We start from the raw sequence: 27,487 nt of genomic DNA, 5'->3' as shown, positions 1-27,487 counted from the left end.
TAGCTTCTTTTTTATCCAGCGTTCTTGCTGCAGTTACACGCGGCCGCCTGTAGTTGGTGGATTTTAACAGTGAAAAACGCCATTAAAACACAACGCTGCAAAAACGATCTAAATAAAAAGGAAAACACAGAACGTTTAATTTGGACTTCAAAATAATATAGATAAAATAAGATAATAAAACCGAACATAGCATAAAAAATAATGTATTAATCTCCCTGTGGAAATTAGTCTGTTCCAGGAACTTTTATACAGATACACACAAACACATGACAGAAAAATAAAAAAGAGGAGACTGTGAGATAAGGTTAGACACACATGTGCAGTGTGCCCATATGAAGTTATCCTAAAAGCAAAAATATGTTAATTATTAAAATAATAATAGAAAACAGGAAAACATTTAAATGTCAGATGTAAGATACAGTACCTCACACTAAAGAGCAAATATTACTTTTGATATTTTGTATAATCACACTGGAAATTGAACATTAATATTCTTTTTTGTTATGTTCTGTTTTATTATTTTATTTTATCTATACTACATTGAAGTTTAAATAAACTTGGAGGTCTTTCTGTGTTTTACCTTTTTATTCTGAGTGTTTACAGAGTATATGGTTCCATCAAGAAAATAGTAAGTTTCCCGGCCGTGGTACAAATTAAACGTTCTGTGTTTTTCCTTTTTATTTAGATCGTTGTGTTTTAATGGCGTTTTTCACTGTTAAAATCCACCATCTACAGGCGGCCGCGTGTAACTGCAGCAAGAACACTGGATAAAAAAGAAGCTAAAATTCAGCGTTTTGCTTAATTTAACTGAAAACAACAATATTATATAATTCAGTAGTTAGGTATATGTAAAATAAATGATTAGAATTAACTGTTGTTCAGCCTGGTTAGCGTCTAGGCTGAGCAGAGGCTCCAGCTGATGATGCGTTCCTTCATAGCCACGCCCCTCTCCTCTCCCCACGCCCCCACGTCAAAAAGGGGTCAAAATAGACTCGCAAACAAAACGGAGGAACGCAAAGGAGGGAAAGTATTGCAAAGAGAAAAAAGGAACGCAAAGTGCGAAACGCAAAGAAAAAGTGTTTTTGCAAAAGATTAATTCTAAAAAAAATATTACAATTGAAAAAAGGTAACTTATGTTCTCTTCTTTGTTTGCAAAATTAGATTTTTTTTGCAATTCGTGGAGATTTTTTTTGTGACAGTTTTATTTTCTCGTCAGCATTAAAGACCCCAATTTGACTCCATACTGGCGCACCTTCACAGCGTGAACGCACAGGTCAGTTTCTTCTGCTGAGATGCACATAGCGCTGCACTGTTAAAATATGAATGCGCCAAAGTCAGAGCTCACCTGCCTCTTAAAGGTGATTGGTATATTTCACAGTATGCTAAAAAACACACTCTTAAATAATTAAGAGAATTAGAACATGCCTTTTGCATATTTCGAGCCGCCCAAAGCTTTTTTTGCGTCCTCCCGATACCAAAAACACACCGACACGCCTTAAATCCAGCTGCGCCATACACAATTGACTGGTGCGCTATAGATCAGTAAAATAGTGCTCCCTGTCTTAATCTAACACAGTAAGTTTGTTTAACACTAATCGTGTTGCTTTAACACTGGCAAATTCACTGCGTACAATCAGACGCCAAGTTGCTCAGACACCATTTTCCATTTCATTCAGAACAAAATCTCAGAAGAAGAGGTTTGAAGAGGAGCTGAATGAAAGGATGATTCGCACAATTGATGGCATCAACTCACAAAAGTGAGTATTCCTAGCCTTCTCTTCTCACACTGATTGACTGAGGTTCTCTCTTAAGCATAATACAAGAGTTATAAGCCATGTTACAGTGACTGCTAATGAGCACATTCATAGGCTGGGAATTTGTTATATACTTATACCTTCTATATAATTGCCAATTTATCTTGTTGGACTGGGCGTGAATTCTGTTCCTTTTCATGTCCTTTCTTTTGCCAGACAGTGGCTGAAGTCTGAGGACATTCAGAGGATATCTCTCTTCTTTCACAACAAGACTCTGGAGAAAGAGGTGTGTTCTTAGAGTCATTCTGGTGTATTTTTAGGCTCATTTTTTTTGCTTCAGACCTGAAAACACCTAAGAGATCTGAGAGAATGTCAAACTGATTACTGAAAAAAAAAGGAACCCAGGAAAAAGAAGAACATCTTATCAAATGAAACAAAGAAGCTGCTGCTGCTTGCCTGACCACACCAGAGTCCAGACCTTATCATATCTGAGTGTATTTGGGATGATTTAGCCTGTTTCCAGATTCACCTCCCTCTATTCATTTACATAAAAATATAAATGCTTTTATTAGTCTGCTAGCCCTGTATAGAGTAATAGTACCTCATAAAGAGAGACATCAAAACACCATGGAGAAAGAAGACAACATAGAGGTTCAATCCCAGATTATATAATAATTCGTATGAAGAGTACTATGCAATTCATATTTTTGAATTGCTCCATTTTCAATGAATGGAATAGACTGGAATGGATGGGAACCCAGAAGGCAAAAAAAATCAAAATTAGCTACATTTTTTAAAAATATCTAAAAAAAAAATGATCCAACCTCCAAAACTGAAATTGGTGCGGAATGTGGGAAAAATCACTTACATTTTCATAGAAAAAAAAAATATATAAAAAAAAAATGGGAGCTGTACTGAAGGTCGAATTTGGGATGCACTAAATAGTTGAATATCTCATATTAGATTCAGTTATTATGCAGTGTTCTGCTTCTGGAAAATGAACTATGGCCTTTTTGGCTACAAATGAAACAAATACTTGGTGCTTTGTGACTTTTGAACCATAATATACACTCCACTGCCAAAAATATCTGCTGTCCTACATTGCGTTTGGTGATGTAAGCCTTGGATGGAGCTGCTCGGCCTTGGAAACCCATTCCATGAAGCTCTCTACGCTCTTTCTGTTCTTGAGTTAATCTACATGAAGTTTAGAGGTCTGTAGTGATTGACTCTGCATACAGTTGGTGACCTATGTTAACTATGCACTGTAAAAAAAAAAAAATTGTTGTTTTTACAAAAAAATCTGGCAGCTGTGGTTGCCAGAATAATTCTGTAGAAAAAACAGCATACATGTAAATACCTTTACAGATCAACCTGTATATTTTACAGTTTAAAACTGTTGTTTTACAAAAAAAGTACATTTTAAAACAGTACATTTAACAACCCTTTTTTGCTGAATTATCATGACAATGCTGCCAAAAGACAACATTTTTTAAGTATAATTTACAAGCATTTATCGCATATTTTACAGTTAATCACTTTAGATTTTACTGAAAAATACAAAACAAACAACTTTATTTAACTGTAAAAGTTTCATCTCAACACTGTAATTTTTATGCTAATGTTACTTACAAGGATTATAATGTAATTGTGTCTATTGATGGCTAAATTTTAAGTCTTTAAGTTTTTAACATCCTTTTAATATTAAGCCTATTGCAAACATCTTTGACTCACACCATATCTTAGTCTCAAATATAAATTACTTAGACAATATTCTAAGTATATTCTGCTTTATACAGCCGTTTGTTTTACCAGGACTGTGAAAAATATCACCCACTGTAAACGGATTAAACATTTAAAAACTACAGACATGGCTAGACATACCCTAAGAATAAAGTAAAATAAAAGAAATCCACCAATAACTTGCCGTTCCAAAATTTTATTGACCACAAAGCAGTTCCTTAATATTCAATTTGTCAGCATATGTGTTAGTGATACCTTTGTTAAAAGATGGAGAAAGAAAACATGAAAGACAACGAAATAAAATGTGCTGCATGAGACTAAGCAAAGACTTATTCTAAAACTGTCACAAGAAACCATTTTAAATCAATAAAGGATTACATCATTAGAACACGTCACTGTCCAAAGAAAAACAAGTATCTCTAAATTTTTAGGTAAATACATGAACACACAAACTGTCAATTAAACTGTGTTAAATTTATTAAAGAATGAACCAATAGATATTCTCTAAAATTACCTGAATTTAAATCTTTTTCATATTGACTTCCATTGAAAGATAACACCTGCTTTTAAATCCAATTCTATGTATCTAAAGAAGAACAGTAACATTTGTTGTAAGGATCTTTAAAATCCCTTTGGCATGCACAGGTTATGCAGCAGTATGGGTACAGCGGCTTACGCAGGTGATTTCTTTATGTACTATAATTTTGGGTTTACCCTTTTTATAGGCAGTAATAAAATAAACATTAGGGTAATTTTTATGCTCATTCTTCTGCCGGATGCACATGCAATGTGAAATCAGGAACACATGATTTAACATTACAACTAAAACTAACTGACTAAACTAACTTCCTGTACTGAAAACAAGCTGCTATCAGGCATGTCTCTTTACAAATTGGTGTGAAACATATGGGAGTTTATGATGCCTATGTAAGTCAAGATGACCTAAAGATCACATTCTTTAGTGTGCTCACAAAACTGCAGTGTTAAATCAAAACTAACTGGAATAAACATATACAAAATATAACACACAAACCATGGCTTTCAAATGTGAAAACACTCCTAGTCAACAGGAGGCCAAACATCACGCCATTCATGATCTGAAAGTTCCTGAATCAAGGTAAGCACTCTAGGGTTCACAGGAAGACGGGATATGCTGGTCTTCTCCACTTTAGTGCCTTTCTCTGGGTTGATTGAGAAGAAACACCTTAAAAATCAGATAACTAAATGAATACTAGTTTCAGTAACAACAAAAAAATAACAACTTTTAACATTTAACCATTAACCTTTAATCAAAAAAGAGACACACCTCTGCAGAAACTCCAGGGTTGATGCCAGCTCTGATGGATAAGCAATGTTGAAGCAATAATAGCTCCCAAACATCATGCACAGGGCAGAAATGAAAGAAGCGATGTTATCTTGTACAATGCTTCGATCCACACTCAGCATGAACCTGCCCGCAGAATAGCAAGTTCGCCCTAAAAACAAACATACAAACATAAAAATTAACTTAACACAGTACTTTACATTTTTTAAAGTCTGTTACCAGTGTTTTCCATTTTAAGGGTGTTAAAATACTTAATGTTAAACAGAATACAATAATAAGATAAAAGTAAGGCCAAAAAAGTGAACTTACCACACACAATGATGGTGGGAGTCAGCTGAACTTGGTCCAACTGTACTTCTCCTGCCAGGCATGTGTCATCCACATAAGAGAACATCGAATCTTCCTTCTCATCGAAGTAGGACAGCAGAAGCAGCACAATCTCTTTGACATCTTCAGAGCAACCACTTAGCTCTCCCCTCATCACTTTACACTTTGTTACAGCCTGGAGGAACTTCTTTTTTCTGTTCACACACACAGTATTTAAGTAGTTCAGGAGCCGTTTCCCCTTCAGATCCACATTTCGTGTGAATGTTTCTTTTAGGCCAATTCCAGTGAGCTCCTTAAAGTGGAAAGCCATGCCAAGTTCGTCAAACCAAAATGGCCATTCTTCCAGAAGGAATTTAATATTTTTCCCCTGGTTGACTTGTTTGCGCTGTGTGTAGAAAGTTGCTCTCATTAAAAGCTTGACATCCTGTGAATTTGCATTGGTTTGCTGAGACATCCTCTTTAGTTTTTCATTCTTTTCTTGTTGGCTCTCTGGGGTCTCTCCAAGGGGCAGAAATTTTACGTCCCAGTTAATGCACCCATATGTATCCTGGATTGCTGCTTTCTTTTCTGGAGGGACTTCGTCTGTATCGGACTCATCAGTGCAATGCTTTCGTTTTCTTATTTTTGGGATTGAGGACCGCTTTACATTGTCTACCCTGTATTGCAATTGCTTGACTAGTGAGTGGTACCCTGGCCCAACCACATCTCCCTCAATCACGTCTTGCAGAGATTTGGGATATTTTGCCAACATCTTTTTGGCAACTTCAGTAGAGCACACCACAATTCAGACCATTTCTCGTCTCATTCGTGGACTTGGTCTTTTTCCTCTCTCTAAAGACTGCGTCAGTTCTTCTGGGAACTTTTCCCAAGGTATTACAAAGCTATCCACCCAATCTACATCAGGGCTTTGGCAGCTGCTGGAAGAGGCTGAGGATGAACTTCTGGGTGAGGGTGATGGAAAGAATGCAGAAGGTCCTGGTGAGGCACCAACAGATGGGCTACTTGATTCAGGAGTCTGGCCTGCAAAAAAAAAAAAAAAAATGATATTAAACAGAGACCAGTGTGGCCAATCATGCAATTCTGCACTGCAATACTTGACTTACATTTCAGCTTCCAAGCAGCCAGGGCTTTGCGGGCTTGAATTGGCCTTAACGCTGACAGCAAATCGGCTTCCTCAATAAACTGAAAATCATCGAATGTTTCCACCCCAATGGATTGTAAGGTCTCTTCTAGAATATCTTTTGTCACCTCTGAAAGGTCAGGCAAGACCTCAGTTATGGCAGTTCGTAAAAATGTTTGCTCCAAGTCAGTCATATCTGAAACCATATAAGAATAACAACAGTGAAAAAAATGTAGAGTAAAACTTTACCGTACATAGAGATTAGAATAACCTCTACTTTGAGCATACAATAATCAAACAATTTATTACAAAGAGCTGTACTCCTACACTACACAGCCAAATGATTTGCTCACATATCCAAATCACTAAACCCTGTTTCTAACTACGTCTATGTCTACAAGTGTATAAAAACAAGCACCTAGACATGCAGACTGCTCTGAGGAGCTGAGAAAATGTTGCTCTGAGGAGCTCAGTGAACCCCAGTGTGGCCCAGTGATAGGATGTCAATACAGTATTACCAATAAATTGCTCAGTGAGTGCATAATGTGGATGAGGATTTAAACTGTTTCTGTACAAATAAAACCATTATGAACACATACATATCAATAACAAATGTGTTGTATTTTAAATATTTTCTATGCATCATGTGTGACTTTTTAATTTGGTTTATCCTCCATAGTGGCTAAGAACATGCTTACTTTGACAACACACTGTGTTTCAATGGAATGACTTTGTGCCCGTTAACAACGTATGAGGGCAATGGATAGAAATCTACCAAGTCATTAACATTAAGACATTGCAGCCCTGCACTCTGTTTTGTAATTGAATACAGATGGTATTCAGAAATAAAGTCAGCTTTATGTATATCCATTACAAAATACACAGCTGTATCATTCTGAATTAACACAATGAGAAGTTCTCCAAGCTCCATGTGCTCATCATTTTTTGACACAAGGAAGTGTCCTTTTTATATGATGTACCTTTATACTGCACTTCTGTGGAAACACTAGTATTGTGTTCTGAAAAGCCAAATTCTCTAACTGCATGTTTAATTGCATCACTGTACAGGTTGGGGAAGAAAGCACAACTGTCCTTGACTTTCAGAAGCTGACTACATCCTGGACCAGCTAAAAGATATGCCTGAAACATTTGATGTCTTTCAGATAATGTTAGGCAGATGTTTTTAAAGTTTTTCAAATGTCTAGTGCACCTCTTGAAGTAACTGTGTTTACTTTCGAAGCGCATTGTCCACAGCCTGATCAAGGGGCCAAATTTTAAAATCAGTGCCGGATAGTGACGCAAAAAATGGTGTTTCGGTCTTAGTGGACTCTTAGAGAAGAAAAATAGTCTTGATTCCAAATATTCTTGGATTACAATGTCAAGGTAGACCACCTGAGACAAAGAAATCTTCTGTGCACAAATCATATCAACAACATCTTTAAGCTGGAGAATTAACTTCCACACATCATCGTCCGGATTTTGCACTTTGTCACCAATTAATAAAGGCAGCAACCTTAAGAAATTCCAGTTCTGTATAGCTTGTCCTGAAAGCTTGGAGACCCCAGGGTTGACAGAGCATGGCTTTGTAAGAGCATCAGATCCTTTGTACTTGAACTGCTTGATGCGCCGGTTTAACAATGAATATGTAAACCATTTCTTTTTTTTAATGAAATGCTTCAAGTACAGAGCTACATCATAGGATAACACACGTTCAAAGAGGTCATGGCCTAAACAAGGTGGAAGACCAGGCTGGCAAACATGAAACGATTTCAGAGTATTGAAAACAGAGCTTACCTTTATGCCTTTGATGCCTTGACTGGCTCCACCTTCAGTTTGTAGATCACCAACAGCGGAATCATAACTTTCTGGGGTGCGCTGTGGACCACACACATTTGGATCATCACTCTGAAACTCACTTCGTGTGATTTCACAGTATCTGCAAAAGTACTGAGAACAACTAAAGTTTTCAGTAAACCCACCAATGCTGTGTGAACCCAGATTATCACCAGCAATACAATAAAGAGCCCCTTTGACTGTTTCATCACCTACAGTAATTCCATTGTCTTCCAAACACTTTAAATCCTCCAACATCTCTGAGAAAACCTTGGCACCTCCAAATTGTTTTAAGTCATTCTCTCCACACAGTAAGACAAGGAACATGTGATTAGTATTGGACCGCACATGAGCAGGTAAATTTGCCAAAGACAGATAGACTGCAACAACTTTGTGTTTTTTCTTAGCAGAGCCAAGGGGGTTGACAATTTCAAAAGCATCTTGGTACAAAATTAGCTTTAAGCATCCTGGATTTTCAATGAAGTACTTGTTGGACTTAAAGTTTTGTCCATCATTTATGTCAACAAACACATCTGTGTCTCTTTCGCAAGACTGCTGAGACAATGAATTTGCCCATAATTCAGATTCTAATAAACTGCTTAAGGTTTGTAACACAGGTACATAGTAAGCAAACCTTTGAGTCATATTTTCATCATTTCCTAATAACACTTTTTTAGGCTCAACATATTTAAACATCTTTTTAAATGTCTGAGCTCTTGAATATGTTGTTCTTAGTGGCCCCTGATGACAGGCAGAGAACAAATCGGACTCCTTTACACAATCACAAATTCTGGCAATTGAATCATCTGAAAGGGACATATCATTTTTTAAAAGTGAATGTAATTTATTCAAAGTGTAATCCTGTCCCAACTCATGTACATTTTGCATTTCTTCAACAATAATCTGTATTGTTGAAGCTGGAAGAAGAAACTGCCCTTGCAATTTAAGGTAGAACAAACATGCATTCCTAAGATAGGTTTCTTTGAAATTCTGAGGGAATTCAATGCTTTCATTTGTTGCTGGATCTGTGCATGTGAGGATGCTTCTATGAGCAATGTCCGCAGAGGACTGAGATACTGATTCCCTGTACAGGTCACTTATGCTATCATTTGAACATTTTTGATGTTTCCTGGACATGTGAGCAGTAAAGGATGATTTCACAGTGAAAGATTTTTTACAACCAGTTACTGGACATTGCACAGGTCGCCCTTCCACTATATGTTCTTTTAAGTGGGACACAAGTTCTTTCACTGTGTGAAACTGGTGCTCGCACAAAGAAATTGCACATTTAAAGTCTGTAACAATAGCTCTACAAGTACCAGAGGGTGCAGGCTCAAGGTGAACCCGATAGAAATGAGCCTTAAAAGCTGCATAAGTGCAAAATGTCCTTTTGCAGTCAGTACCAGCACATTTGAAAAAACAGTGGGGTTCGTTTCTATTGACTTTACAATGCAGCACATAACCCTTCAAAGTCCCAAGAGATCTGCTACAAAAACTGCAGGTTATCATTTTTTTAATCTGCTGATTTTAGCTAGCTAACATTTAGCATCCTCAACAGCACAAAAATGTAAGTTACTGAAAAGCATTTAGCTTGATACTCACCAGACTAATTAACCCCAGGCAGTCAGCTGTAAAACACACCCTCAACCACAAACACAAGCTTGTATTTTCCTGAAACAAACAGTTATCTAGCTAGTGAATGTAAAGTTTGAACTGAATTATTAAGTTCTAACTTCGAACACTGCTAACTACTTCTACCACTGCTAACAACATATCGAGACACTACTTACAGGCAGATTGAGCGTGCGCACTCACCCCCTACTCTAAAATGGCTGCTCCCGCCTTAATAACAAACCATACTGCTCCTTGATTGGACCATACAGAGCTTATTTATTGTTAAAAAAATAATAAAAATACTACGATTTTTATCCTGACAGTTTCACTTAAAACATCTCTAGACATATTATAAAACTAATTTATATTTGATTATTATGTTTAGTAATAATTAAATTACTAAATAAAATTATTATTATTATTATTATTATTATTATTATTATTATTATTATTATTATTATTATTATTATTATTATTGTTTATTACTGTTACTGTATATCTGGTTCTTAATAATAAAATATATATATATAAACAACTGGTAATATATATATATATATATATATATATATATATATATATATATATATATATTACCAGTTGTTTAGCAATTAAATGATGAAAAACTTAAGAACTTAGGGTATGAAATCTCCTGTACATTTAGTATTACACAGATTTTCCTTAGCTATTTATATAGTTAAAATTCCCTTTGTTATTTCTATAATATCGTTTTTTTATTAATTGTCTGTCTTAATATATTCCATATTCACTGCCATCACTTGCACTATGTATAAATAATTTTATTGGATATTATAGTAGCGTAGTACATCTACAGTGTTGGTACTAGCCTGATGTGTTGTTAAATATAGGCACAAAACACATTCTCCTATGTTTTTACTATGCAAATTAACATTTACTGTATTTGTACATGTTTTTACCTGTAAAATATAACATGAATTTGTGAAATATAAAACAGATTTGTTCTGTATATAAAAATTTTAAACATTTTAACACTATGATGTTGTATTTTTAACTGTATTGTATTGTTTTTTGTATTACTGGTTCTCTATGTTTGAATTACAGTAAACTGTACATTCAACAAAAAAATATTCTTCTTTCAACATTATTTTACCCTGGAATTTACAGTTTTGTTTGGTTTAGAGTTTTACAAGAGTAAACTGTAAATTACACATAACCATATTGTATTTCTATTTACATTTTTTTTATGTTGTGATTTTACAGCACTTTACTGTTAATTTTACAGACATTTTTTACAGTGTGCACCTCAGAGTCCACAGACCCCACTCTGTTATTTTACGCTGGCAAAGCGAGCTGCTTTTGTTCCCAGCAACTTCCACTTTATTATAATAGCACTGACAGTTGACTGTGGAATATTTAGTAGTGAGGAAATTTTACCACTGGTTACACAGCTGATATCCTATCACATTGCCACACTAAGCTCCTGGGAGCGATTCTTTCACTAATGATTGTAAAGGCTGTCTGCATGCCTGCAGTAGGTGCTTGGTTTTAAACATGTGGTCTTTGAAGTGATTGCAACCTGAATTCAATGATTTGGGTTGGTGAGCGAATACTTTTGGCAATATAGTGTATATTTAGGTTAAGATGAAAAAGTGTAAATTACATACAGCTCTGGTAAAAACTAAAAGATCACTTTAAAATGAAGAGTTTCTTTATTTTTACATTTTACCAAATTGAAAACCTCTGGAATATAATCAAGAGGAAGATGGATGATATCATATACCTATAAATAGCTAAACTGATTCAGAAACTTAAGTTGTCTCTTAATTTTTTCCAGAACTGAATTTTGGTAAACAAATCCTTTAATAAGTCTTACATATATGTGGTTTCAGTGCCTGATTATCACTGCAAATACTTACTTCTGTCATTGATATGTGTCCCTGTGTGTTTTTTGTCTTTTTCTATACATACAGTATCGAGCAACGACTTTACCTGCCTTCAAGTACTACGTCACCTGTGCATGCCTCATCTTCTTCTGTATTTTCGTAGTGCAAGTTCTAGTCCTGCCAAAGTAAGTACTTTCTACATTTTCTCCAACCAACCAGCATTCTCCAACAGCTGTACTGTATTCTGTGTACGAGCAGCTATTAGGCTCCATGTCAGTTATATCACACGGTTATTTGTTACAAGATCTTAGTGACAGTAAGAATGAGAGAAAGAGATCAATGTGTGCCAGTGGCAGACGGCTCTGCGTAGATGGATATAGATTTTAGGAATCAGAGACCAAGCTGCTTTAGAAATTATGCCTCTTTAAGTAGGGAGTCAGACAGAAAAATCCATCTGAGTCGTTGCTCTAATTTACTGTGAGCGTCAGCCACAAGCACTTTCAGAGGCCCAAAAGCACACATCGATTTTTCTCCAGAATGTGTCCTCACTCCTTGGCTCCATCTTTATATCAAGTTAATAACACCATTAAATTAGCTGCCATCAAGGACCCTCACTAACTTTAAGACCTGGATTAACTTTTACCACCTAGTGGTTTCTATAATAAGCAATAACATAACAGAGGGGGTGTGCAGTGTAGTGACTGCATGTACTGCTGTAATAAATCTGAAGAGGGAGGAGGAGTGGTTCAAATCAGTAGTGTTAACAGTTAAAGATGGAAATTTTTTAAATTTACAGTTAGTGGCCGGCCATTATGAACATTATTAATTATAATATAAATAATAAATAATATACAGCTCTGAAAAAAAAATAAGAGAACATTTAAAAATGATGAGTTTGTTTGTTTCATTTTACCAAATTGAAAACCTCTGGAATATAATCGAGGAAGATGGATGATCACAAGCCATCAAACCAAGCTGAACTGCTTAAATTTTTGCACCAGGAGTGTAAAGCATAAAGTTATTAAAAATCAGCGTGTAAGACTGGTGGAGGAGAACATGCCAAGATACATAAAAACTATGATTAAAATCAGGCTTATTCAACCAAATATTGATTTCTGAACTCTTAAACTTTATGAATATGAACTTATTTCAGTTGCATTATTTGTGATCTAAAAACTCTGCATATTTATTGTTATTTCAGCCATTTCTCATTTTCTGCAAATAAATGCTCTAAACGACAATAAATTATTTGGAATTTGGTAGAAATGTTGTCCATAGTTTATAGGATAAAACAACAATGTTAATTTTACTGAAACATAAACCTATAAATAGCTACATCTGATCTCTTATTTTTTTCAGAGCTATACCGGTATTTTGTAAATATTAAACCATCTGTAGAAGTGCAATATTTTAATAAAGATTGTAAATTAATTCTTAAATTGATATCTTCTGCACCTTTAGTGAACCATGCTGGGCATTGGCCATCATAATTAGACTCTGAATCACTTTATTATGCTTAATGATTGCACACATAATGATTGAACATAATAAACAGACTAGACAAGTACACAGACCGTGGATGACTATCCAAACGAATAAAATACTATGGGTAAATAAAATTGTTTAATATAAAGTATATATATATAAAATAGGCAAGATAGATAAAAATGTGAGACTTAAACCAGTATAAACCAACCAGCAGCAAACTAACTAACTAGATAAGTTCCCCTTGATGGCCTTTACTATAACAAGAATCCACAAGCTGTATGACAAGAGAAGAAGATGAATACAAGATGCTACACATTTAGCCTGTATTGTTTAAGCAATAATAGACAAGAGGGAGTGCTATAACGTGTAATATTGGCACTGCTGTGCTGCTGTCGTAGGCACAAGGCAGCAGGTCGAGTTCCGTAGATCAGCACAGCAGTGCCGATATAAAACATCATAGTGCGAACCTCGAGTGTATTATTGTGATCATACCACAGTTCCATTATTGCTGTTTATTGAAAGATTTTAATATGAAAATATGATCTGTTTGGTTATAAACACTCCGTAAGTTAAAATAGTTCCATTGCCGCTCTGTTTGTGGCTGTGCTGTTTGGCTTGTAAGTGCTGCATCTTTGCTAGGTTACCTGTATGTGGTGGAGAAATACATGGAGAGCTTCAGTTACAGTACATTACCAGCTGATAATGGCACTCGTAGAACACCTCTCGGCCAATCACATTGCTTGGTCGGAACTAACTGTGGTATAATTGATGTTATTAGAAAACTGATATAAAGGTCAAACTCAAGTTACATGACTTGGACTCAAGTCTGACTCAAGTCGCAAATCTAATAACAAATCTTATAATAGCTCCACAGTGACACATTTCAAATTGACATGTGAAAGAGCAATAATTGAAGATTTGCTTTTATTAGACTTCAGGACTTTAAGGTGAAGCATGCTGACAACAGAAAGATTATTATTTTCAGTTTGTTGACCTTCAATGGATTTTTCTTTTTTTGTGAGGAAGATGTGATGTTGTACAGAGCTGTGCCAGACTACCCCAAATGTACAGTTTATTTTAAAATATTGGAATTCTTGCATTTTTCTGGTATAATCCTCAATATTTTGGTATTATCAATATATATATATATATATATATATATATATATATATATATATATATTTTTTTTTTTTTTTACTTTATTTAGATCAATAAAAATTACTTGTGGGGTACAACCCACATATATAATGTAATATGATATGTAGTTTATTTTTGTTTTACTAGATGCAAACTTTAAAAAGGTTTATGATTTATGTTGGTTCAATATACTACTAATCAGCTACTTCATAGGTTTTAAATATTAACCCTCCTGTTCTGTTACGGATCAAATTGACCCATTTTAAAGTTTGAAGATCTAGGAAAAATAGTAAAAAGTATTTTTTTCAGTATGAAACTTCTTCTGCTTGCCTTAATTAGTGTAATCAACATATAATATGAAAATGGTTCATCTCACATATTTGCAACCACCCCTTGCAAAAACAAAAACTAGAACAAATTGCAATGTTAAGTTTCAATATTAGGTAGAACTTATGTTTTTTTATATTGGTCTTTCAAAAGTAACAAAGTAGTGAAACATTAAAAAAAAAGTATGAACATGTATTTGTTTATGAACCATTACCTGTTAGAGGTAAGGAACTCTAACCGTACACCAACAGAATTGTTCATTCATAATAAAACCACTGTTTGGAACACATTCATAACCACAAGTGGAGCCATGTATGAAATAAAACACATTCAGGAGCAATTGCAGAAACCTTTTAACAGAGAAATAATAGAATATGACCTGATGAATCATCTCCTACACCTTTTGTCAGGACTTGGTTTTCTTTGTAAAAGTCTTCAGCGGTTCTTTGAGATAATGAGTCAGGTGTTCTGCAGCTCACTGTAATAGCAGGTCTGTTTGTGTTAATGGTTCAATTTTCAGTAGAAATTGTGCAAAACTGTTTTTAGAGGCAAAATGCGGACTAATTCCTTATGATTAATGTTTTGCAATAAATTGCCTAGTGGTTCCATTTGCTTTAAATAGAAGTGGAAATAAAGTATATGTGTGTTTTTGTGTGCGTGAGGTGAAACAGATTGTTTTGACGTGTTTGTTGTCTATATCCTAATGAGTAAAAGCAAGTGCACGTTGAAGAACACTTACTGTTTATTAAGGGAATCTTCTGTTTCCTGCAGAACCGCTCTCCTCGGGGTGTCGTTTGGACTGGCCTTCCTGTTGCTGTCTCTTATTCTTATAATTTGTTTTGCTCGTCATATACTGGTAAGTATATAAGCACTCAAATTAGTGCAGATAACCTCAGGCTTTTCAAAATATTTACTTGCAAGTGCTTCACAACTCATTTTCCACATAGGAAAGAGAAAAAGAGAGAGAGAGGGGGAGAGAGAGAATTTCAAGAATGAGGCTATAAAGATGATTTTCTTTTACCATTACAATTTACCTGTGGTACAAGTCTAAAACATTTCTGCAAATGCAAATTTTCCCTCTTAAAGGATATAGGTTTTAAATTAAGGAATGCTTAAACATAAAAATAATAACTATTTATAAAGGGGAAAAAAACATGAGTTATAAGTAGTTTCTAATTATTCTAGAAATAAATTGTAACTCTGTAACTCTGACTCATATTTTACAGAAACAAATAACTGTAATCTCTGTAATTACCCTGCTAAAAGGAAAAAAAAAAAACTTAAGACCAGCTGGTTATCAGAAAAAAATATACCCTATGCTGGTCAAGAGCTAGTTAATGAGTTAGCTCACCATCATAGGGTATGTCTTTCCTGTAAGACCAGCTGGTCTTGAGTTTTTTTATTTTTAGCAGGGTAATTACAGAGATTACAGTTATTTTTTTTTCCTGTAAAATGAGTCGTTATAGAGTTACACTTTTAGAGATTTATAGAATAATAACTACTAATAACTAATGTTTATACTAAGTTATTCTTTTCATTTTTAAGCATTTCTTAATTTAAATCCATATCCTTTAAAAGGGAAAATCTGCATTTGCAAAAATGTTTTACACTTGTATTCACCACAGGTAACCAAAAAATCTTTATAGTCTGATTCTTAAAATCACCTAGACTTCACAATTATTTTTCACACATTGAAAAAGCATCCACAGTGCAGGCTAGAAAAAGTAAGTGAAGTCTTGAACTTGATAACCTGTAGATATCCCTTTAGCATCAGTCACCTTCACATTTTCATTTTCTGAAGCTGTGTATCATAAGATGTGTATAAAAATGTTGGTATAGAATTTTGGACAATTTCTGTCTTCAAAGAACAGGACCAGGGTTGGGAAATACTGGTTTATTTTTATGATTTATGATTTTAATAGTATTCACTATTCACAGTATACACAATTCCAGGTACTGTAATTCCAGAGCGTTCACTTACTTTTTTCGGCAGCTTGCTAATTCTGTCAGTTTATTTAATTAGTAATTTAGTATTTAATGTATTATTAATGTAATTATAATGAGCAGTCAGAGAGCTTTATAATTGCCACCTTACTCAACCAGTCAGATCCCCCATTAAGAACCCCTCCAGCCCTTTTCAGAGAAAATGATTTGGTGAGGAAAAAACAACACTGTGTTAAGATCAGTGACTTGTTTGTCCTTGAAGGTTGTCCTTGGCTTCCCTGGTGTTCTGTAGAAATAAAACACCATACTTCCAAACACCTTGTACAGGGAGCACACCACCCTCTCGTGTTTTTTCTAAAGAATATGTGGAGAGGAAATGTCCCGAATTGCTTGGAAAAGGTCATCTCCTTCTCTTTTTTAGTCCCTCAATCTCTCTGTTGTGCCATCATCACAGCCTGTACTGGAAGTTCAGCCAAGTCTACAAATGCACTGCAGTCTGAAAGTAATTGGACAGGGGCAGAGTTCATGTTCTTTTGTCTCTGCATACTGAGCATGAAATGAAGCAGTGGGATCAAAGTGCAAAATGTCAGCGTTAATTTGACAGAATTTGCATTTATTTAAAATGAACCATATACTGTAAGAAGTGCAGCCACCTTTATGCATGGTCCCTCACGTCAGGCGACCAGAGTAATTGGACAGTTGGCTGTTGAGTTGTTGCCTGGCCAGCTGTGGGTTGTCGCATCATTAGTTTACTACAGAGATAACAAAATGCCAGATGTGGCATTTTTGTAGCTGGGGTTTGGCACTGGTGTCACGCAATGTGAGGAACAAATTAAGTTTCGGGGGCAATAAAAGCAGACCATCCAGAAGCAATAAAATCTGGGGGATTCTGTATGTAAAAAAGGCTGTCACTTTTATATTGTCTCACCAACATATATGCAAATTCTTTCAAATTAAAGCTAATATTATGCACCCGTTCCTGGAGTCCATTGTGCTTTAAAAAACAAAGTCAGAGCCAAAAGGATAAAAAAATGGCATCGTCTAACTTAGGGGTGTCCAATCTTATTCACAAAGGACTGCTGTGGCTGCAGGTTTTCATTCCTGTTTACAATGAAAACCTGCAGCCACACCAGCCCACCAGTGATAAGATTGGACACATCTGGTCTAGTTACTTATATATAGTCTGCACTTTTTGTACTCTAACAAAGTGTATATACAGTATATAAAGATATAAAGTATATAAAGATATTATACTTTAGTTAAAAGAGCACTGAAATAGGTTTAGCTATCATCCCAATTGGTTATTATATTGTTTGTAATTGTTGTTTGAAAGCATTTCCTGCTGCCAAAATAACATACACTCTTGTGCAATACTGCATTTACATATTTATGCAGTAAAACCCACAAGTATTAGTTCACAATACTGTATACATATATACACACAGACATTGAGGACCACTAGTGAAACTTAGCAACACCATGGGAACTACCTTGGACAACAAAGCCACCACTTAGCAACACCATATCAACCCCCTAGCAACAACATCCAGTATCAGTCAAACGTTTGGGCAGAGGTGGGCTCTTAGTCTTGCTTAATTGTCCTGATGAGTGCCAGATTCATCATATTTTTTAATAGTCTTTGCGACTGTGTTTAAGAATAATTGCATAAGTAAAGTTCATTAAATTATTCGAATTGACTGACTTTCACTGCACAGCACAGCTGTTAACTGCAAGCCATTCTAGGTGACTCTACCCCATAAAGCTGACTGACAAAATGACAAGATGTACAAAGTTGTCAGCTAAGCAACAGGTGCCCACTTTGATAAATTTAAAATATAAAACATATTCTCTTTTGTTTAACACTTTTTTGATTACTTCATAATTCCATATGTTTTTCTTCATAGTTTGCATGAATGCAATAATCTAAAATGCAGAAATTTGTATATAATAAAAAACACTAAATTTAAGGTATGTCCAAACCGTTATAAAACATTATGCATGCTTTAGTTTTTTTTATCTATTTATAAACTGTATTAGATTTTAAGTTATTTCCACTTACAAAATTAACAAAGCAGCTGAATAGAGGTGTCCAAACTTTTCAGTCACTGTTTACCTGCACTTTGTGCTTCAGTATATCAAACTTTATCATTAGTTTGCCCTTCAGTCTCTAATCTGTGTGGTATATAATGAATCCAGTCATCAGTACATAATGAACATAGCTGCTGTGCCTCTAAACCAGACTTTGCCGAAGTCGACCTTGAGCTGAAAGCTAACCTCCCCACCCTGCTAAAAACAGGAAGCCTACAGTAGCAGCTGGAGTGATTTACTAGGTTGTTCACTAGGTCATTTGTGGCCTATTATTCTCCAGCAGGGTGTGAGTTCCTTTTCCCTGTGCTGAGTTATGTTGCACACCAGTAGGAAGAAACGGTTCTAAAAGCTCTGTGTGTTGCCCCGGTAGAAAATTGAAGTCTTCCATCCTGCAATAGGCAGCATTTTTACCCCTGCTTCTTTCTCGGATGCGAGCGGATGTATTTTCCAAAAACTCAAGCACCACTGCTGTGAAGTGAACCTGAGTCAAATGCGTCTCTGGGAGGTGTTTTGTTTGGTGCTGAAAAGCACTCATTGACATCACTGGCACTTCAGGTGAGCAGAGGTGCTTTCTTATTGGTTGCTCTTTCACGTCTCCGTGAAGCAGAAGCTCAGAAGAGCGCTGTAAGTCAGTCTTTGAGGATCGAGTGCTTCAGACATGAACAGATGGTCGCAGCACAGTTCAGCAATGCCCTGTCAAACATTACGTAACACCATGCAAGGACACAAATGTACAAAAAAAGGGAACCAACCAGAAGCTTTGAAGGTCATGTCCCAGAGTAGAGACACTATAAATGAGAGTATACACTGGAAAAATAAAATTGCTACAAACGATTATTTAAGTGACGCCATAGAAGAGCTATTTTTGGTTCCAAAAGGATCAGTTTTTGTAAGGCTGCTTTCACACTTAATTTGTTTAGTCTAGACCTTAATACAAAAAATACAATAAAAAAGAAGGTGTAAATTGAGCATAATTCCGACCAAATTACCTTTCTAGTTGGTTTTGACTTTTACAGGAAAAATTACAGAAAGTTGAAGTAGGCTGTCGTCTTCCATTAAACAACAGAACAAGAAAAAGAAGAAAAAGGTGCCGAAATCCGAGGCTGCATCCAGCAGAATGGGTACAACAGATTATGCTGGTGATTCCTGTATCTCCTATAACTGCACATTAACTCATTTATAATCAGAAGTAAAAGGAATCCGGCATAAAGTTATCCAAAAGCAGTGTGTAAGACTGGTGGAGGAGAGCATGTTAAGATGCAAGAACACTGTGATTAAAAAACAGGATTATTCCACCAAATATTGATTTCTGAAATCTTAAAACTTTATGAACAGAAACTTGTTTTCTTTGCATTATTTGAGGTCTGAAAGCTCTGTCTGTTATTTCAGCCATTTCATATTTTCTGCAAATAAATGCTTTAAATGACAATATTTTTATTTAGAATTTGGGAGAAATGTTGTCTGTAGGTTATAGAAGTTCACTTTTCTCACTTTACTTAAACATATCCCTGAAGAATCTTCAAGTAAGTAAAGAACCTTGCATTTGAAGCAAACATTTGAACACAAAACTTTTTTTTTTTTTTTGCAGGTTTACATTAATTTTGCCTTTTTTTTACCATATTAATAATAGAATAGTAAAAAGATTAATAATATTGAAACCTATTTAACATCCCAGCATTCATACCAACAAAGCCTTATATTTCAGCTATTGGATTTAAATAGTACTTGATTTAACAGGAAACAAGTGAATGGAGTAAGTTAGGGTAAGGTGTGTTGTTTGATATGATATGGTATGTCTATGATGTCTGTACCCTATTCTGATCTTAAGTTCTTAAGCTCAGCACCTGGCACAGCGGGTTCAAATAAATTTGTCATTGCTCCCCATTCATTCGTGTATTCAGCCAAACATTATAGAGAGCTTTTTTTTTGCCATTTTTTAGTTGCCAAAGATGATTTGGTGCATCCTAAACCTTTTCGTATTATATTACACATTCTATCTTTTTTATCCTATTTTCTCCCAATTATTCCATCCACTCGTCCTATTGGTAGTAATGCCCCCAACACTAGGAGTGATAGGGGAGAGAAAGCCATCTACCCAGCCCAAGAGAGCATGACCCATTGTGCTCTCTCGGACTCCGGCTGCTGATGGCAAGCATCGTGAACAGTTATTCGAACTGGCAAATCTCAGACCATAGTAGCAGCACTTTAGTTTGCTTGACCACTTGAAACCTCTTTACGTTGACATCTTTAAACCTTTTAAATATAAAAAAAAAAAGTTATTTATGGAATAAAGAGATTTCACCAGTTCTGGATCTCATACCACTGCACGCCATGTGTCTCAGGCCGATTGGATTGTACAGGATTGGATTAGCACGCTTATTACCCTCAGACGTTGGTACTTGTACGTTTGACGCAGTTCTTATTCATCTGAAGCGTGACCCTACCCCGGGTGCTCAACAGAGGAACTGATATGCTAATGATATTAGTGGGAGTCAAAGCTCATTTTCACCAGTCTCTCTCTCTCTCTCTCTCTCTCTCTCTTGTTGCCGTAGCGATGGGGCACGGTGGCCTCCTGCTCTCTGCCCTGGCTCCCCAACTCCTCCACACTCGACGCCAATAAGCCTTGGATTCGGCTTGTGCTCACCATGGCAACCACCGCGCTCATCCTGGTCATGGCCGTGTTCAACATGGTGAGTATCGTGACTGCCAAAGGGCTTCACATCCACCACGGAGCCGCACATTTACACTCAACAGAGCTACACACTCGCACTCCACGGCCCCGCACACACACTCCACAGCACTGGAGACAGAAGTGGTGTTATGAGTCAGCTGTTCAGGAAACCCTGGAGGAATGCTAACGCGGGTCCCGAGTGCGGTTGATCGGGGCCTGCAGTTCAGCACTGAGGATGCTGTAGGGAATGTGATAATCTTAAATTATTGACAAAACTATTACGAAACTTATTGTTTCTCCTGAAATCAAAATTATTTAAAAAAGCTTAATAATGGTTTAATTAGAGGAACTGTCTCTACTGTTCAAGCAAATTTTCTACTAGATTTTGGAGTATAGCTATAAAGATGGGATTACATTCACACTAATGAAAAAACATTTGGGAGGTCAGTATGTTGGATGATCACCCTGCCACCACGTCCCCATCTCCCCAACTCATCCCCATCTCCCAAACCCATTCCATCTCCTCAACTCATCCCCGTCTCCACAACTCATCAACATCTCCCAAACCCATTCCACCTCCTCAACTCATCCCCATCTCCCAAACCCATTCCACCTCCCCAACTCATCCCCATCTCCCCAACTCATCCCCATCTCCCAAACCCATTCCATCTCCCCAACTCATCCCCATCTCCCAAACCCATTCCATCTCCTCAACTCTTCCCAATCTTCCCAACTCATCCCCATCTCCCCAACTCATCCCTATCTCCCCAACTCATCCCCATCTCCCAAACCCATTCCACCTCCCCAACTCATCCCCATCTCCCCAACTCATCCCCATCTCCCAAACCCATTCCATTTCCCCAACTCATCCCCATCTGCCAAACCCATTCCATCTCCTCAACTCTTCCCAATCTTCCCAACTCATCCCCATCTCCCCAACTCATCCCTATCTCCCCAACTCATCCCCATCTCCCCAACTCATCCCCATCTCCCAAACCCATTCCACCTCCCCAACTCATCCCCATCTCCCAAACCCATTCCACCTCCCCAACTCATCCCCATCTCCCCAACTCATCCCCATGTCCCAAACCCATTCCATCTCCCCAACTCATCCCCATCTCCCAAACCCATTCCATCTCCTCAACTCTTCCCAATCTTCCCAACTCTTCCCCATCGCCCCAACTCGTCCCTATCTCCCCAACTCATCCCCATCTCCCCAACCCATTCCATCTCCTCAACTCTTCCCAATCTTCCCAACTTTTCCCAATCTTCCCAACTCATCCCCATCTACCAAACTCATCCCCATCTCATAGAATAGTCTCCCTGCAGACTTTTTCAGATAAACTGTAAAAGCTAAAGGGTAGACAAGCTAAACACTGAAATGTCTGTGGTATTTTCTGTTATGGTTTATGTTTTTTTTACCATTAGTAACCTAATGGCTGCTTTGACTGGAAAAAAAAAAAAAAATAAGAGACCACTTCAGTTTCTGAATCAGTTTCTCTGATTTTGCTAATTATAGGTAGATGTTTGAGTAAAATTAACATTGTTGTTTTATTCTATAAACTACAGACATTTCTCCCAAAATCTAAATAAAAATATGTAATTTATCTGCAGAAAATAAGAAATGGCTGAAACAATAAAAAGATGCAGAACTTTTAGACCTCAAATAATACAAAGAAAACAAGTTCATATTCATAAAGTTTTAAGAGTTCAGAAACTCCTGCCACTCCTGGTGCAAAAATTTGAGCAGTTTAGCCATCTTCCTCTTGATTTTATTCCAGAGTTTTTCAATTTGGTGAAATAAAAAAAACTCATCATTTTTAAGTGGTCTCTTATTTTTTCCGGAGCTGTATAATCTTACCATATATGTTAGCAATATGTGACTGAAGGAACAAAGTAAATGACAAAGTAAAAAAATATATACAAAATAATAATAAATAACAATAAAGACAACACATTCAATGTGCCTTTTTATTTTTAGATTCAGAATAGCCTGAGGATTTTATTCTGACCAAAAATGAGTGTATACTTAAGGCTAGTCATTGGTTTTACAATAAAAAAATCAATAGAGTTGAATCACCACATTCAGATCAATGAGCCATAATGCAGTGAGGCATCGTTACACCCCTGTTTATTGAATTATATGAGTGTGAAACAGTCAGCTTAGCAGGTCAGCATGATCTAACCTAATGGAGCTGAAGATGTCACGTTGGTACTTAAATAGCACTCCCTACGTCCGGTTCTGTGCCGTCAGTTTAATACCCTACGATCTCAGTGACCTTTTTGCTCCACCTAACTGGAGGCCATTTCTTATACGTACAGCAGATGGGTCTGCCATCCCCTATGTGTTTCTAATAGCCTGGAAGCCTGTAGTTAGAGTGGGCGGTCAGCCTTGGCAAAGGAGACAGCACTGATTTTAATGGGCTAATACGTTTTTCCCTATTAGTTCTGAATTTTTTAGCATATGCAGAGTTTTCCAGTTACAGCCTGAGCGGAGTCTATAGACTTTGGCTGTCAGCCTGTGACAGAAGGAGAGTCTCTGAGCAGTCTCATGGGAACGGCTCAGACATAGATTCAGCCTCCCATAAAGTTCCAGTTATGAATTGTAAAAAAGTAGAAAATGAATTATGCATTTGTCTCATACTCTGAAAATGCTGAATCTTACCCAACTCTAACCTGCTTTTATTTACACTATATATATTTACTTTTATAATTTATTTCTTTCTATAAATGTATATACAGCTAAGCTTAGTTAAAAATGATGAGTTTCTTTGATTTTACCAGATTGAAAACTTCTGGAATATAATCAAGAGGAAGATGGATGATCACAAGCCATCAAACCAAGCTGAACTGCTTGAATTTTTGTACCAGAAGTGGCATAAAGTTATCCAAAAGCAGTGTGTAAGACTGGTGGAGGAGAACATGCCAAGATAAGAAAAAACATGATTATTCCACCAAACATTGATTTTCTGAATATGAACTTATTTCAGCCATTTCTCATTTTCTGCAAATAAATTCCAAATACAATATTTGTATTTGGAATTTAGGAGATATGTTGTCTGTAGTTTATAGAATAAAACAGCAATGTTCATTTTACTCAAACATATACCTATAAATAGCAAAATCAGAGAAACTGATTCAGAAACTGAAGTGGTCCATTATTGTTTTCCAGAGCTGTGTATCATCACATGTCACTTTGTATGTTTAAGACAGTAGCTTTACAATAGGTGGAAAGAAAACTTCTTTACTTTTAACAGAAGTCAATGTAAAAAGGTTTGGCCAAGTCATTTTGGAGCACTTCTACTGTTCCATTCATTCTACAATTGTAAAACTGTGTAGAGAACCACCAGATTCACAATATGTAAAAAAAAAAAGCATTTTGGGCCAAAGATATGATATGCCCTTCTGCTCCACTGTTTTAAATTTCAAATGAAGCCAATCAGCCCTGATTAAAGTACACATTGCAGACTGTTATTTAAGGGGATTTGCATACGTTTCAGATTCACCATGCTGAAAATATAACGCGCTCCGCCTCATTTCACTGCACTGCACAGCAATGACAGGATCTGGTCTCAGGTGTGTGTGTGAGAGGGTGGTTAAGTGATTGAGTTGCATCCTCATCAGCCCTTCGGATCAGACCTGAGAGTGAGGCTAAAGGTTTAGCATGTGCACGCAAATCGATTTCACACATTAAGCTTCCCTGGGTCAAAAAATTGAACCCTAATCAAATCTTGCTGGTTTTGTGTGCATGGCTCAAGACGTTTTAGTCAGATGGGGATATAGGCTATAATAGCATAGGAATCAAATTGTTGATGTCATGCAAAATCTTATTAATTTTTTTTTTTTTTTTTTTTTTCACATTTTGCAGAATTTGAATCTTTTTTTTTATTGTGTTAGAATTTCATGATAAATGTACCAATAGAAATGCTTCAAAAAATATTTTCCCATTAAAAATAAATAAGGTCTATAACAAAACATGTATTTGGCTTTACATTAAGAATCATTTGCAGCATTTCTATTTTTAAAGTACAGTGTTTATGCCCAAAGGTGTTGCGAGATCTGCTCATCCGTCAGTTGTTCTGAAATCAGTTTCTACTCTTTTGGGAATATTTTACACTAGGTGTTGGTACACAGAAATGAGAATATTGCATTCAGCCACAGGAGCATTAGTGCGGTCATGGGGTGGTATTGACATTAGATGATTAGTTCTGGGTCACAAACTCCCCTCCAGTTAATTTCACATTGTACACTGGATGAAGCTCCATTTCGCTGTCCAACACTTTATTTTACTCTTAGGGCTCAAAAAAAATTGATATCAATATACATCACAGTAGAAATGTATGGTGCTATGATTTTAAACAAATTTCTGATAATTTTAATCTACCGAATTGGTGCAATTTCTGTCCCCAGTAAATTACATGTATAAAAAAGCACACAACATAACTTTAAAATACATTTTATTATTAAGCATAGTGTCTTGTACATTGACCTATGCAAAAGTAAAATATGTAATTAAAAACATCAATAAAAACTAATTAAACCACTGAAAAAATAGCATTTGTTATTCTTTTTGCATTGTTGTGTGATTCCAAATAGCATTTATGTTAACATGCACATTTTAGTTGTGTCCCTGGGTTTCACTCATTCCTGTAAAACATTGCCCCATGTGTCACATCTACAACAGGAAGTGACATCAGCTGGTTCTTCTGAAGATGATGGGAAGACCAAACGTACATTCTTATTTTAACTCTGACTGAGGAGGTGAATCTTAACACTCATTTCTGTTACCTTAATTCATTCTTAGATCTTATTTGTTTATTTTTATAAAAAAAAATGGGAAAATCGTTAGAATGTGCTCAATGTCCGTTTAGCTATTTTTCATCTTTTTGCTATTTCTATACTAAAAAACTCCTTCCTGTTACTTTCATTCCTGTTACTCAAAACATAAAAAGTAATAGGAATGAGTGCCAGTAACAGGAGTGAGTTCCAAAAACAGGAGTGAATTTTAGTAACAGGAGTGATTTTTTTTTCATAAATATCAATTATAATATGTAGTAAACCATTTCTTTAAAATAAAGACTTACTTGAGAGAAAATCAAAGGAATTAGTGGACTTGCTTTTAAACATGCTTTTTAAATGTCACATGAGTTTTGTAACCATCTTCGACTTAAAAACCTTATAAAAAATTAAGTAAAGCTGCCTGAGTTTTTAATAGTTAAATGCATGTGTTATTAGATTCTGAATTGAAAAAAGATTTTTAAAAATGGATGGAATGGCCGAAATACAAATAACATTCAAACGTCAAGTAGACGTTTACTGTGTATTTTACTCTTTCATAGTACTAATCTAGTATTATTTATATCTATTTATATATTATTCAGCACCTGGTTTTGTGAATCACTGTTTAATAATGATAAATCAGGTGAACTGGTGATGGAATTGAACAAATTCTTTTCCTGACTGGAGGTGTCTCGAAGAAATCTGAATCTGAAGCTTTGTTCAGTAAAATAGTTCACAAGACAAGCAAAGACTAGACTTTCTCCAAAGTGACACATTCTTTTTACTTCTTGCTATATTTTACCTGTTCTGATGTGCGTAACATGAACACTCTTATTGTATTTTAAATTATACATTCAGGTGCCTAAAACATCTGCACAGTACATGTACATTCTTCACTGTACTCTCACTGCACTGTTTATGTTATCTGTGTTACATTATACATTATATTATAGTATTATATATATATATATATATATATATATATATATATATATATATATATATATATATATATATATATATATATTGTATTACTATAGAGAATTGTAGTATCATTCAGCTGTGTTCAATTTGTAAAATACATTTAGCTCATTTCATCCATATACACTCTACTTATTACTGGGCAGTAAGCATGGTGACCTTATGCATGTGTGTGGCTGCTGTAAAAAGCATCTCATTCTATGATCAGCACTTTTCTGAGGAGACTCTATGTGTAAGCTATGTATGCATTTCAACATCTTTGATCTATCTTTGATGGATGCAGCTAGCTGATTTCTGTTCACAAATTACGGCTGTGTTATTTCCTGTAATAAAGCCCTAAAATGTGTCTTGTTCTTCTTACTGTGCAGTTCTTTCTAGAGGATGAGAAGCTGATTACAGAGGCTGCACCAAACATTTCCAATGAAAGCGTGTACAGTGTTTATGGCCAAACCATCCAAGCTTCAGACAACAAGTTCTACCTGCCTGTAAGTTCTCTTT

At 35.9% G+C, this 27,487-nt stretch overlaps 2 protein-coding genes and 1 long non-coding RNA gene across 3 annotated transcripts in view; 1 reads left to right on the top strand and 2 right to left on the bottom strand.

The window, feature by feature from the left end:
* adcy2b (adenylate cyclase 2b (brain)) overlaps positions 1 to 27,487 on the top strand; it is a 144,859-nt gene that overhangs the window by 101,548 nt on the left and 15,824 nt on the right. The window contains exons 13-18 of the mRNA XM_007231726.4: positions 1,677 to 1,757; positions 1,971 to 2,040; positions 11,662 to 11,759; positions 15,298 to 15,382; positions 21,111 to 21,248; positions 27,358 to 27,474. Coding sequence (XP_007231788.4) covers positions 1,677 to 1,757; positions 1,971 to 2,040; positions 11,662 to 11,759; positions 15,298 to 15,382; positions 21,111 to 21,248; positions 27,358 to 27,474 — 589 coding nt within the window. The remainder of the gene's footprint in view (positions 1 to 1,676; positions 1,758 to 1,970; positions 2,041 to 11,661; positions 11,760 to 15,297; positions 15,383 to 21,110; positions 21,249 to 27,357; positions 27,475 to 27,487) is intronic.
* LOC125799229 (uncharacterized) lies at positions 4,576 to 5,885 on the bottom strand. The gene is made up of 3 exons (XM_049475295.1): positions 5,128 to 5,885; positions 4,801 to 4,863; positions 4,576 to 4,698 (listed from the first exon to the last, which is right to left on the bottom strand). The coding sequence occupies exons 1-3, from the start codon at positions 5,597 to 5,599 to the stop codon at positions 4,628 to 4,630; spliced, it is 606 nt and encodes a 201-aa protein (XP_049331252.1). The 5' UTR covers positions 5,600 to 5,885; the 3' UTR covers positions 4,576 to 4,627.
* On the bottom strand, positions 5,941 to 8,641 carry LOC125799230 (uncharacterized). Its single transcript, XR_007438057.1, has 3 exons — positions 8,060 to 8,641; positions 6,249 to 6,461; positions 5,941 to 6,165 (listed from the first exon to the last, which is right to left on the bottom strand). It is a non-coding gene; the product is annotated as an uncharacterized LOC125799230 (long non-coding RNA).

The sequence above is a fragment of the Astyanax mexicanus genome, chromosome 3 (assembly GCF_023375975.1).
Source record: "Astyanax mexicanus isolate ESR-SI-001 chromosome 3, AstMex3_surface, whole genome shotgun sequence".
NCBI classification, from domain to species: domain Eukaryota; kingdom Metazoa; phylum Chordata; class Actinopteri; order Characiformes; family Acestrorhamphidae; genus Astyanax; species Astyanax mexicanus.
Note: the sequence above shows the minus strand (reverse complement) of the source record. Positions and strands in the feature narration are given on the sequence as shown.